Source organism: Choloepus didactylus, chromosome 1 (assembly GCF_015220235.1).
Source record: "Choloepus didactylus isolate mChoDid1 chromosome 1, mChoDid1.pri, whole genome shotgun sequence".
Lineage (NCBI taxonomy): Eukaryota > Metazoa > Chordata > Mammalia > Pilosa > Megalonychidae > Choloepus > Choloepus didactylus.
Window position 1 is genome coordinate 239,285,280 of NC_051307.1, and position 13,381 is coordinate 239,298,660.

At 39.7% G+C, this 13,381-nt stretch overlaps 1 protein-coding gene across 1 annotated transcript in view; it reads right to left on the minus strand.

Annotated features, from left to right (window-relative positions):
- The window catches only part of SRGAP3 (SLIT-ROBO Rho GTPase activating protein 3), a 355,578-nt gene extending 342,211 nt beyond the window's left edge, over positions 1–13,367 (minus strand). The window contains exon 1 of the mRNA XM_037800919.1: positions 13,249–13,367. Within this exon, the coding sequence (XP_037656847.1) occupies positions 13,249–13,273 (25 nt within the window). The 5' untranslated portion in view covers positions 13,274–13,367. The remainder of the gene's footprint in view (positions 1–13,248) is intronic.
- Positions 13,368–13,381: the final 14 nt, after the last annotated feature.

The following is a 13,381-nucleotide window of genomic DNA, read 5'->3' on the forward strand; positions in this document are numbered from 1 at the left end:
TCTTCCTATAAACTAAGGGACACAAACTCAATGTCTATGGTGGCCAACATAAATGAGTGGAGCAGCCGGGAGTAGCTGCGGGGGGAGGGGAGGAGTGCAATCTGGAGATCTCAAGTCCCCACTAAAGAGCAGCCACCTAATTAAATGTCAGTCAATTGTTTCCAGGAGGGGCTGCAGGTCCAGTGTTTCTAGATCTTCCAGTTCTTAAAGAGAAGCAGGAAACCTGAAGTGAAAGATCACTATCTTTAAATTTTAGCAACGAATTCCAAACTCTGTGTGGACCAAATAAATACATCTGACCTAGGGGCTGCCAGTGTGCAGTCTGTTGAAAACTAACCCAGAGAAGGCAGGGCACTTAGATAACTCCCAGTTTTAAACACCCTCTGAGGCTCCTCGGCTAACATCCTTATTTCACATCCAGCTTGGTTTGTTCAATCAACATAACTCTTCATGCTCCAAGAAACAGAAACTTGGTGTTACATGATCATTATCACCACAGGAAAGGAAAATTCCACCGTCATCAGCTTGCATTATATAAAGGAAGATAAGGGCTAGATAGAAGAAAACAATGAAAATGCAGTTAAGAGAGCAGTGAGACACAAGCAGTTTAGGAAACAAATAGTGCTGATTGGATTTAAAAGTATCCATGTGAAGGGACAATCACAAATACACCAGGAACATTCAGTTAGCACTTTCAGATGATATTTTCCCAGTGTGAGGTTCACTATTTTCATTCTTCTTTGTTTCTGACTTATTCTTTCCACTTCAATCTATTTTGTTTTTAGATCTAATATCTCGTACCATTCCTCTTAAGAGCTCACATTTTGCCTGTCTTCTCTCCCCAATTCTGCTTCAGATGGAACAGTAAATAATAAACAATGACAGAGGTAAAATATCTATATAGATAGATATAGATACAGATACAGATACAGATACAGACAGATATTTGTATTGCTTCAGTTTGGGGCCCCAAATGAAGCTGGCCCAGCAGACTGCAAGGAGGAGCTGCCTCATCCCTTCCACAAGAATCTAAGCATTGTTAACTCTGATATTCATTCATCTTGCTTTACAAAATTGAGTAATTATAATACTGTGTTAGAGACTCACATTTTCCCCCTTACTGTGTTCCTTGTATTGGGCCACAGAAGGGTAACTGAGCATCCCTCTGAGTCAGAGATGACTCTGATAGAGCTGAGTCATCCCAGAAGTCTACTGCATGCTCTGGGAAGACCAAAAGCCAAAAGTCGAGGACAACGAAACTGGTACCCAGCCACATTCCTTGATGTGCATGGGACACAAGAGCCCTGTGGAAGGGAAATTGAACTCTGCCCATAATTGGGATATACGATACTGTGCAATGGACTGCGGACTTTCTAAAAAAGGTGTACTGCTAAAAAAGACAAAAGGGGCTCTCAGAGAAAATCATCATGAATGCAGTCTGGCAGATGGGCTAGCCAGAGCAGCCTGGTGTGGAGGCTGAAGGGAAAAGAGGTTCCTAGAACAGTAATGACTATGCCTGATTATCCCCCATCCTAGCATGATTCTGTTCCCTGCCCTCCAACCTCCAGTGCTCTTTTGCTCTGAGAAAAAGAAGGCTAAAGCATAAAGAAGGGAACTGTGTCACTAGGGCTCAATAACTCTGATGTGGAAACCTCCTCTAAAATAACCACTCATGAGAAGAAAAGCGTTTCCCAGCTATTTAAAGATGTGGAAGAACTCTAAAGATTGGTATTCTGGGGGAGACCTGTTGGTAGAAAAAAGATCAGCAGTACAGAGGAGGACATCAGCAATGCAGGCTGCTGTCCAAGGGCAATGTGGGGGTGGGCATCAAGAAGAGGTTGGCTGACAGCTTGGTCAACAAGTGATGGGCAGCTTGAAAGGCAGTGACTCAAAGAAGGCTGGCAATGACAGAAGTAAAAGTGAGTGGAGCACCCTGCAGTCAAAAGTGAAAAACCAGTGAACTCCAAGCAGAGGGACTACAGCTCTGATTATACATGAGAACCCTCTCTCCCCCTTCTTTCCTCCCCATCCCCCCATTCCTTGAGAGAAGGCTTCTGGAAAAAGACCAGGCTTTCTGCTAATCATGGATTGAAGTATGGCTGTACATGTCACATTCCTATTTCATCAGTGGGTAAGGCCAAATGACAACTGGGCTACCCACATTCTCCTCACCCTACAAAGCATGCACTCATGGAATGCTCTTACATCAAACTGTTTGAGAATCTAGGTACAGACTTTATTGATACTTGCTAAGAACAGTAGCTTTTGCTGGAGTCTAAATTAAAAGTCAGGTAGAAAACTTAAATATTTTGATTATATCTCATGAGAATGAAAATCACTTTCATAGGAATTTGAGTTTGGTGGTACACTGTATTGATGGTAGCAAATACCCTCTAAGTTGCCAAATGTAGTAGAAACTCTTCAGCACTCATGAGTAAATTCGACCTCTCTGACATCTGACATTGTCGAGAATTCCTTCCTTGAAACTCTCTCTTCCCTTGACTTCCTTTTTCCTCTGAACCTCTCAGGTCACTTTTGAAAGGCCATGACCAACCTGCTGCAGGTGAACAGGCAGCAAGAAAAGAGAATATAGGAGTGTATGCCTGTGGCACAGCAAGGGATTGTCTTAAATTGTAGTAGGTGGACTTTTGAGGGCTGCTGGGCCTCGTCCCCAGCCTGAAGAGCAGTGAGTTGTGGAGCAGACTTAAGAGGGGCAGTGCTGACACCAATCTTTGGTCAAATTCCACAAGGAACAGGAGAAACTCCAGAGTTAACTCACTCACTTTTATTCTTATTTCTTCTGCCTGTTGCACTGCTTGTTTGCAGATTTTGAAGTAAGCTGAAATGAAAGCAACCTTCAACTTGTTCAACTAGTCATTTCTGTGAGACTCTGTACTGGACTCACTATAGGCTGGCCTAACTCCCCACCCTATTCAATCATCTCAGCAGCCTCTTCTTCCTCATCTCACCCTTGAACTACTGCTATTCCACAGAGCTCCCTTCTAGGCTCTTTTCTCACCATAAGCTCTCCAGGCAATCTTAAGAACCACCCCAGTCTTAACTGGCCAGAACTGAGCTCCAGATGCATGTAACACACCTTAGTACATGCCCCACAAGCCCCTCAAACTCCAGCAAGTCCAAAATTGAATTAATCATTTCCCTCCACAATCTGTTCCACCTCTTACAACCTCTTTCTTGGTCAATTGTACTTCCATTACTTAGCTAACCAAGACAAAAGGCCAAAAACCTATCACCAGAGTTGATTCTGAATGTCTTTAAATGGATATGTGAAGGTACTACAAGGATATGAATGAACCATGTTGGCTTTTTTAAAAGATCAGTTTTATAACTGACTTGAAGGTGTGGTGTGTGTTTATAGTTTTTACAGGACTACTGAATACGTCTTAATCAGTTTTTCCTTCTCCATCCACACTGCCATGACTTTCTTACTTGCATTGTCTTTTGCCCGAACCACTGCAAAAACCTCTTATCCAATATCCCTAATTCATACTCTTGTAACTACTGCTGCCATAGTGATCTTTTTTGTTTCAAGTTTATTTAAATGTCTTTTTTTCTTTAAACAGAAGTAACATGTTTGCTGTAGACAGTTCAGAAAATTTCCTATTAGTTCAAAAAAGAGAATCACTGTTAGCACTGTATTATAAATTCTTATAGCCAATTTTTAGGAACAGAAATACATCTTTACATGAAAAATAATATATTTTGCACACTGTTATATGCCCCACTATTTAAAATTAGTGTTGTGAATAATTTTCTACGTCTATAAGCCTTCTCATCGTCATCATACAAAATGAAAATGTAGTATCCTATCTGACGGGAACACTCTCACTTGTTTAACCAATCCTCTATTACCAGGACCTTTAGGTTTCCTTTTATACTTCCAAATATAGATAAATATGCTATAATAACCATCTTTGTACATACATCTTAGTGCATATTCAAAATTAATTTACTTAGGAGTGGAATCGCTGGGTCAACAGGAATGCACATTTTTAAGACTTTTGAACTGGTTGCCAAATACCATACCACCCCACCCCCAAAAAAGGTTTTATGATTATACTTCCACAGGTAGAGTGATGATTTTAATTTAGAAATCAGATTATACTCAAAGGCTTGGAGGAAAGTTACAGGTTCAAGCACAGAAAATGAGAAAAGGCTCAGAAACAAGACTGCCATAGTCAGTGTGTCTCCAAGCATAGCTGTGGCCCACTAGAGTCTCCCAGATGAGCCACAAACATATCAAGACATGTAAATTCTTTCTTCAATTCTTAGGGAAAATGTCAGGCAATGCCAGGGATTTTCACTTCTATATATAACTAAGTGCTTAACAGCTGTCTTTGTTAATTATTAAGAGTAATTAAAATTTTATATCCACTAAAAAATGTATAATCTTGACAATAATTCAAAACTTTGGCTGCCACAGAAAGTCTGGCAATGACACGATTTTCCTGCTGGAATTTCCACAATTTTCAAGGACTTTTTTCAATATCTCATATTGTCTTAAGTTTCAATTATAGTCCTTCTTGTGTGAATTATTCTATATATCAAATATTGTTGTTTTACTGTTTTTGATCATTTTGTTCATGCATAAATGTTATGACTTTGCTACTCTGGTTGTTATTTTGTTCCTCTCTAATTCTTTATTATCGCCAAATTCTTTTCCCACAAGAAGTGGAATGGAGGGTAAGTGTGTCTTGGGGGTCTTTTGTCCCAATTAAGTGAGCAAAGTTAAAAAAAAAAAAAAAAGCCCAAGAATTGATAGTCTAGATGCCTTCAAAATCCCCCTACCCTGAATCTAGATTGGTTTACTAGTAAAGAGTCCTGGTAAATTATTGCCTAGAAGATGATCAGATGCTTAAAGGGAGAAAAGAGGAATAGAGCAGCTAAAAGCAATTTTGAGAACAGGTCAAAGGGAGACACAGACTCACCCTCCTCTCAACTCTCAGTTCTTAAAATATTGGCCTTATGTAACAGAAGAATATTGGAATATTAGTAGGGCTAAGAGGTCTGAGCTACCTATTAGGCTCATCTAAACATAAACATGGCTGTGTTGAGAACTGCAGGAATACTATTTTGTATTAGACCCAAGTTACTTAGCCACTGACATGCAGATTCATGAAACTCCTGATTTGAATCTGAAAGTTCAGCAGGAAAGAAGAGAGCAAGCTTCCTTGGTGAGTTACTACACAAGGAAATGGAGACATTGTATTATGGGTTCTGGTGTTGGGCCCAAAGCTTCTTATTTTCCCATCTCTAGAACTGGTAAGTCATGATTTTAAAATGTATGGGATTTTCCTTGACAAAGAGCTTATGATAGGCTATGAGGATCTGATTTCTACCAGCCCTGCCTGCACTTCAACAGGAATTCTGTAATGTTATCACCCTGAGAAAGAACTGGTCCACTGCATGGTAGTACATTTCCATTCCTTATGGAGAAAAAGGGAAAGACAAAATTGGCTAAATCTGTCCTCCTTGATTCTGCTCACATTTCTACTGCCAGGAGTAGCATGGTTACTCACCATCAAGCACTAGAAACACCCACACGCTCACAGACATATACAATTAAGCATCTGTTAGGCTATAAGTTAATAAGCTTGTTGTTTTCCATAATCTAGGCCCTGAATAAAATATTCAGTAGCACCCAACTTGGACTCATCTCTACAGCAGAATTTTATGCAAAATCCGAAGTCAGCTATGAATCATAAATACTTACATTTTTCATCCAAGACAAAGTTCCAAAAGCTTTTTTTCTGCATGTCCTCTGTACATAAGACAAAACAGCTATGAAAGTCATGGGCAGACCACAGTAAGAGTAGGAGAAATGACGGAATGTTAGAGGAAGAAAGAAAAAAAAGAAAGGGAATGGGTGACTAGAAACAAAAGGGAGAAAGACTAAAGGTAATAGAACATTTTAAAGATTAAATGTGAATAATAACTCCCTAATTATACTACTAAACTGTCATAGGTTATATTTATTGAGTATCCTCTACTCTCTACCAGACAGTGTTCTAAGTGCTTTACTTATATTTAATTCAACATATTCATTGCATGCCTTGTAGTGTGCCAGGCACTGTTCTAAGCAGAGAATATTCTGTAGAGAACAAAATAGACCAAAATCTCTTCTTTCCTGGACTTTACATTTTGGTGGAAAGATTTTGTTTAATCATCACAGTAAGAAAAACAGAGAGGAAATCATGACGGGAAGGTAAATGATATGTAAGGACAGAAAAAGAAGATTCAGAGGAGTTTAAAAAAAGCGATGAAGTATCACGCTCAGGGCTTTGAGATGTTAGATTAAAAGCATAAGTCTCTGTCCATATCTCAAGTCCTCCAACATAAAGGCTTTGGAGGATCCCACCAGGATGGATTTAGTTAAAAGTCTGAATTATGAATATTTTCTAAAGAAATAAGCTTCTATGGCATTTCGAATGTATATGACAATTCGAAACGCTAACAAAGTCTTTCTGAGTAGACACCTAACAATATTGTTTTTTAAAAAAGATAGAGAAGACATATTTGTGAAAAGCAATGTTCATTTTCAGATAGAACACTTGTTTCTTCATGTCTATTTCAGTGAAAGGGAAAAAAAAAAATCAGTGATCTAAGAAAAGATGAGTAACGTTACCACAAAGGAGAATCTAAACTTGCATGTAGTTGTGCCTAAGAAGTCTCCCCGAGTACCTCTTTGTTGCTCAGATGTGGCCCTCTCTCTCTCTAACTGAGCCATCTCGACAGGTGAACTCGCTGCCCTCCCCCCTACGTGAGACCCGACTCCCAGGGTTGTAAATCTCTCTGGCAATGCAGAGTATGACTCCCAGGGATGAATGTGGACCCGGCATCGTGGGACTGAGTATCTTCTTGACCAAAAGGGGAATGCAAAATGAGACGAAATGGTTTCAGTGGCTGAGAGATTTCAAATGGAGTCGAGAGGTCACTCTGGTGGACATTCTTATGCACTATATAGATAACACCTCTTAGGTTTTAATGTATTGGAATAGCTAGAAGTAAATACCTGAAACTACCAAACTCCAACCCAGCAGTCTGGACTCCTGAAGACAATTATATCATAATGTAGATTACAAGGGGTGACAGTGTGATTGTGAAGACCTTGTGGATCACACCCCCTTTATCTAGTGTATGGATGAGTAGAAAAATGGGGATAAAAACTGAAGGACAAATGGGGTGGGATGGGGGGATGATTTGGGTGTTCTTTTTTCACTTTTATTTTTTATTCTTCTTCTGGTTCTTTCTGATGTAAGGAAAATGTTCAGAGATAGATTGTGGTGATGAACACATAACTATGTTATCATACTGTGGACAGTGGATTGTATACCATGGATGATTGTATGGTGTGCAAATGTATTTCAATAAAACTGAATTTAATAAAAAAAAAAAGATGAGTAAGATATTTGGTTGAATCCCTCACCTGTACCAATGATAATAATAATAGATACCATTTACTGACAACTTCCTGTTTCAATTATTTATTGCTACATAACAAACAACCCCAAACTTAGTGGTTTAATAACAGTGATTTACTATATCTCATGATTCTGTGGGTGGGTTGGCTAGTCAGTTCTTCTGGCCTCACTTAGGCTCATTTATGTGGTTGCATTAAGATGGTGGATTCAGCTGGGACACTAGGTCCTTTATGTCTCTTTCTCCTTGTGGTTTCTCATCATACAATAGTTTAAGCTGGGCTTCCTTACAGAATGGTAAGGATCATCTAAGATGTGAAAAATGGGAGCTGCCTGATCCCTTAGGACCTAGCTTAGAATTGCCCAATGATACATCTGCCACATTCTACTGGTCAAAGCCAGTCGTAAGACTAGCCCAGATTCAAGGAGAAGGGAAATACATTCCACCTCTTGCTGGGAGGTTTGGTGGTAGAGAATTGTTGGCAACATCTTTGCAGACCATCTACCTCATTTATCTCATTTACCATGTGCAGGAAGTTGTACATTATCTCAATGAATCTTTGCAGCAACCTATGAGATAGTCATCAACTTAACCCTACATTACAAATAAGGAAAATTAGTTCCTGAAAAGTTAAATATTCTCCTGCAAGTAGGTCACAGATAAAGGACCAGATCTTAACCACCTGAGAGTTACAATTCACAACCATCCCTTAATATAAGGGTCAGTAGAGTTAGGGTGGTTGAACTCCATGTTCCCTCCCTGAGGCAGCAGGAAAGCACAGTAGTTAAGAGCTGGGACTCTGGGGTCAAACCTCCTGGGTTTGAATCCTGACTCTAAAATTAATTAGTTCTTTTTAACTTTGGGCAATATATTTGCTTAGCCTCAGTTTCATCACATGTATAACAGGACTGATAACCATAGCTGCATGTATTAGTTTCCTAGGGCTATGGTAACCAATTACCACAGAATGAGTAGCTTAAAACAATTTATTCTCTCATAGTTCTGAAGGTTAGAAATCAGAAATTAAGGTGTTGGCAGGGCCATGCTCCCTCCAAGCCCTCTGGGGGAGGATCTTTCCTTGCCTATTCCAGCTTCTGGTAGCTCCAGGAGTTCCCTGGCATAACTTCAATCTCAGCCCTGTCTTTACGTGGTCATCTTCCTTCTGTGTCTGTTTCTCTAGGTCCAAATTTCCCTTTTTTTATAAGGATAACAATCATATTAAACTAAGAGCTCACCCTAATCCAGTTTGACCTCATTGGAACTAATTAAATCTGCAAAGACCCTATTTCCAGACAAGGTCACATTCACAGACACCGGGCATTAACACTGCGTAGAGGGACACAATTTAACCCACCACAGAAGCTCATAGGACTATTCTGAGATAATAAATGTAAAGCACTATCTGGATATAATAAGTGCTCTATGAACATTGTTCCCTGAGCATCCTGATTAGTTTACCCTGAATCAAACAGCACTGTGGTCCCAAGACCACAGTCTTCAGGGCTTTTGCTGACCAATCCTTTGTCTATGTGGCTTTATCATCATCATCCCTACTGACCTTGCTTCTGATTTTGCTTTGCCTCTGGACCTATGGTACTGCTACAGTGACCACCACTGGGATCCTGCCCCACCACTGTCCCTCTCTTTGCTATTTGTTGTACTTCCCACTTCCTTCTGGGGCTGCCACCTTGTGCTTGAGATCTGGTGGTACCCATGTTTACCTACAATGCCTTCCCTATGTCAGTGCTCTTTTAATTCTTCTGATTACACAAAGTGAGAGCCATTCTCGGAGGCTAATTCCATTAGTACCTTGCTTGATCTTTAGTTATTTACAAAGAGGTTCACTAACATCTCTTTCTTATGAGGGAGTTGGGAATGGAAGGTCCCCAGGTTCAGTACATTTGCTAGATATGTGTCCTGTACTAATACAATTCCTTTTGTTTTCTGTGCTTTGGAAGAGCTGCAATGTTTCAACATGAGTAACCACTAGATGGCAGGGGTGTTTCGCTACCAGATCATCTCTTGCTTTTCCCCCTTGAACTCTCAATTATACTAAAGATACGGTTCCTTTCAAATGAACGAGTTGCTTTTAAATCAACTTTCTTATCAATATAGAATTCAGCGAGAACGATAAAATTCATGTGCATTCTCTTGAAAATTCACCGTGATGACACTAATTCCACTGGCAAGCTCTCACAGGAGTTATATTACTAAAGCAGTTTTATAGCCTTTGGCCTGAAAGAGCGAGGGAAAAGTAAATAAACCTCAGGTGGTTTAGGGCACAGCCAAAGCTGATTCTTTTTCTCCTCTAGGTGTTAACACCCGACTGGACAAAGGTCTGTTGGGTTAAGGCTATGGTTTCACTAACAGGATTGCAAACACGTCTCTCATTTCTCAATGAGGTCCCAAAAGGTTTTCTTGAGGAAGATGGAATTCAGTAGCTTCTCGAGTGAGAAGCAGGTGTAGGGGCATCCCTTCTTTCAATTATATCCCCACAGGAATCCAACCTGCCAAGTTGTATTCTCTTTAAACAAAATGGGCTGGGAGGTACACAGAAGGGAGGACAGGTAAAGGAAACGGCAGGACTGCTAATAACACCTTCCCCTTACAAGTGTGGGGGATCACGAGATGATGTCTAAAGTTGGCAGAACAAGAAGGTGTTTAATATATCACTTAAAGTTATAAAAGTATATTTAACACTGAGGAACAAACTATATTGGATTGTAATTATAATGGGAGGGGAGGGAAGGGGAAGATTGGATGGTGGCAATCTTAGTAGTCTAAACCTCAACTACCGTAAGAGTCCACAGATAATATAACTAAAATTGAAAAAGCAAAAAACAGCATTACAAGCATGCTATTTAGATGGGGAGGTAATGACCATATGAACTAAAAGCAGAAGTGGTTAATAGTCCTTGTGTCTGTAGAATCTGTAGGACAGGAAAGGGCCAGGGGGTGGGAAGTGGGGTGTGTGTGTCATAATACTTGACTTTCTAACCATGACCTTGTTTTATTTTAAGAATAGGTAAAAGTAGATATTAGGGTAAAACAGATATCTGGGTTAATGGGAACAACTACCATTGAGTTCCCAATTCGGGTCACTATATCTGACATGAATTATCAAGTTTAAGAATTTGCTTGTTTACTCAGGGGTCACTTTAGTTTAATATAGTCATTACTGTCAGTTGTAAAGAAATTAGAGACAGGTGTATGTTAATTCCCCCAAACTGGCTTTTTCTCAGCATGGATCCATTTTAGTCAATATTATTACAGCAAATCAGGGTCTTTCTCATATAAGCTAAAATACTATTACTCTTTGCAATAAACTGGAACCTAAAAAAATGTGGCATTTTAGATGTGTCATCAGCAAAATATGGTTACTCAAGACCAGCAAATCTGCTAGATATGGCCCTCAAACTTCTCATTCTTTACCTTCTTTTCAAACCACACATTAAATCCATCAGAAAAGACGGCTCATCCTTCAAAATACACCAGAACATGACAATTCTCACCACACCCACCGCCAATATCCTACTTTGAGCCACCATGACCTCTCTTTCATTTGGACCACTGAAATAGCCTCCTAACTTCTCCCATCCCTGCTCCCTACTATTCTCCATGCAGCAGCCAGAGTGACCCTTTTAAAATGTAAATCATTTTGTAAATGCTTGTAGTTTGTAAAATATTGGCCTACATGATCTATCACCACTTCTCCATCTCATCTTCTCTTTCTCCCCGATCTCATTCACTCTTTCTAGGCAGCTGGCCTCTGGCTATTCCTAGCCCCTGTTGAGCAGCTCCTACCTCAGAGTTGATAACTTGCTATTCCCTTAGCCTGGAATATTCTCCCAGATTTCCAAATGGCCTGCTCCCTTATTATTTCAGGCTTTGTTTTATCCCCTTATCAAAGAGGACTTTCCTGACCAATCGATATAAAATGGGCATTCCCTCCATCTCTCTAGCACTATCCCATACTGTCTTACTTAGTTTTTTCCATAATACTTGTCACATGTTTTTCTTCTGCATTATGTCTTTTCCATTAGAGTATAAATGCTAGAATAGGAGGTCAGAGAGATAAGGACTTCATGTTTTCCCCCCACTGCTGTGTCCCCAGTGCACCACTTAATGGGTGCTATATAAATTCTTTTGCCTAAATAACAGCCCTAATATGACACTGGTAGACAATATGGCTTAGAGCAGTGTTTCCCCAGTTGTGAGAACTGTTTATGGGAGATTTCTAAATAGTAAAAAGGAATACATCAAATAACCTACTGAATTAGGTAGAGAAAATAACATTTTCATTTCAACGTTTTAATCTCTTCCATTGTGTCAAGGTCTCATTTAGTGCTAGTTGTCTCTAACACTTGATAATTTATCTTGTTAAAGAAAACAGACATTACATTCAGAGTCTATTAAGTGCCTTCTGCAAGTAACATCTGGCCATTAATAACTTCAATAGTTTTTTTTCCACTGCATTTTTAAAGACAACATATTGTAGTTTTGTGCCTATGGTGTGTTAATTTCATCTAAACCTCCCAACTCTATGAAGGAAGTATCATTTTGCAGATGTAGAAACTGGAGATGAGTTTTCCATGACTACTAGTTTACTTTTATAAAAATTTGAGGTAAAATTCACATAACACAAAATTCACCATTTTAAATATTTTTAAGTGTTCAATTCAGTATTATTTTAACATATTCACAATATTGTGCAACCATCACCACTATCTAATTCCAGATATTTTCATCACCCCAAAAAGAAACCCCTTACCTACTAAGCAGTTACTATCTTGTACCCCTCCCCAGCCCATAGCAACCACTAATCTATTTTCTGTCTCTATGATGTGCCTATTCTAGATGTTCCATATAAATGGAATCATAAAATATGTGGCCTTTTGTGTCTTTTTCATGTAGCATAATGCTTCCCAGGTTCATCCATGTTACAGAATATACAGCATTCCTTTTCATGGCTGACTAACATTCCATTATATGGACATTCCACATTTTGTTTATCCACTCATCTGTTTTTGGATGCTGGACACTTTGGGTTCCTTTGGCATTTTTCTTTAATTCTCTTGAGTGTATGCCTAGGAGTTGAATTGCTGGGTTATATGGTAATTCTATGTTTAACTTCTTCAGAACAGCCAAAATGTTTTCCACAACCACGGCACCATTTTACATCTCCATCAGCAATATATGAAGGTTCCAAATTTGATTATAACCACCCCTGTGAGTGTGTAGTGATTTTATTGTGGGTTTAACTTACATTTCCCTAATGGCAAACGATGTTGAGCGACTTTTCATGTTTACATCTTTCATGAATGTGTATCTTCTGTGAAGAAACGTTTATTCAAGTCCCTTACCCATTTTTTAATTGGATCATTTGTATTTTTTGTTATCTCCTCTTGAAACAGATTTTTCTAAGTTAAAAAATATATTTAAGGAAAAATACTACATAAACAATAGAGTAATTGAGCAAAAATGGCGACAGCAGTATGTGACCCACGGACAAGTTTGAGCAACACTGGCTTACGGGTACGAACAAGCATTCTGCAGTCACACCACGTAGTCTCACAACCCGGCTCAGCATGTAAGTCGCTGTGTGTGACATTTTGGACAAAACATTCAACCTCTCTCAGACTCAATTTCTCCAGCTTTAAAATGGTGATCATGGTGTTGCCACTTCAGAGTTGCTGGGAGGAGCAAATAAGGTGGCGCCTGTGAAGTGCTTGCGCATTGCTTGGTACGGCCTACGTACTCGATAAATGTTAGCTATTACTATGATAGGTGACGTGGTCCACGGCTCACCGCGTTCAGCTGGCAGAGGTCCCATCCCAAATCGCTGGAGCAGTCACCCACTCACTGGCCGCCTCAGAGCGGACAGCTCTGTGCGCATGTCCTCTCCGGACGACCTTGCCGAGACTCCCGCCCCTAGCGGAGC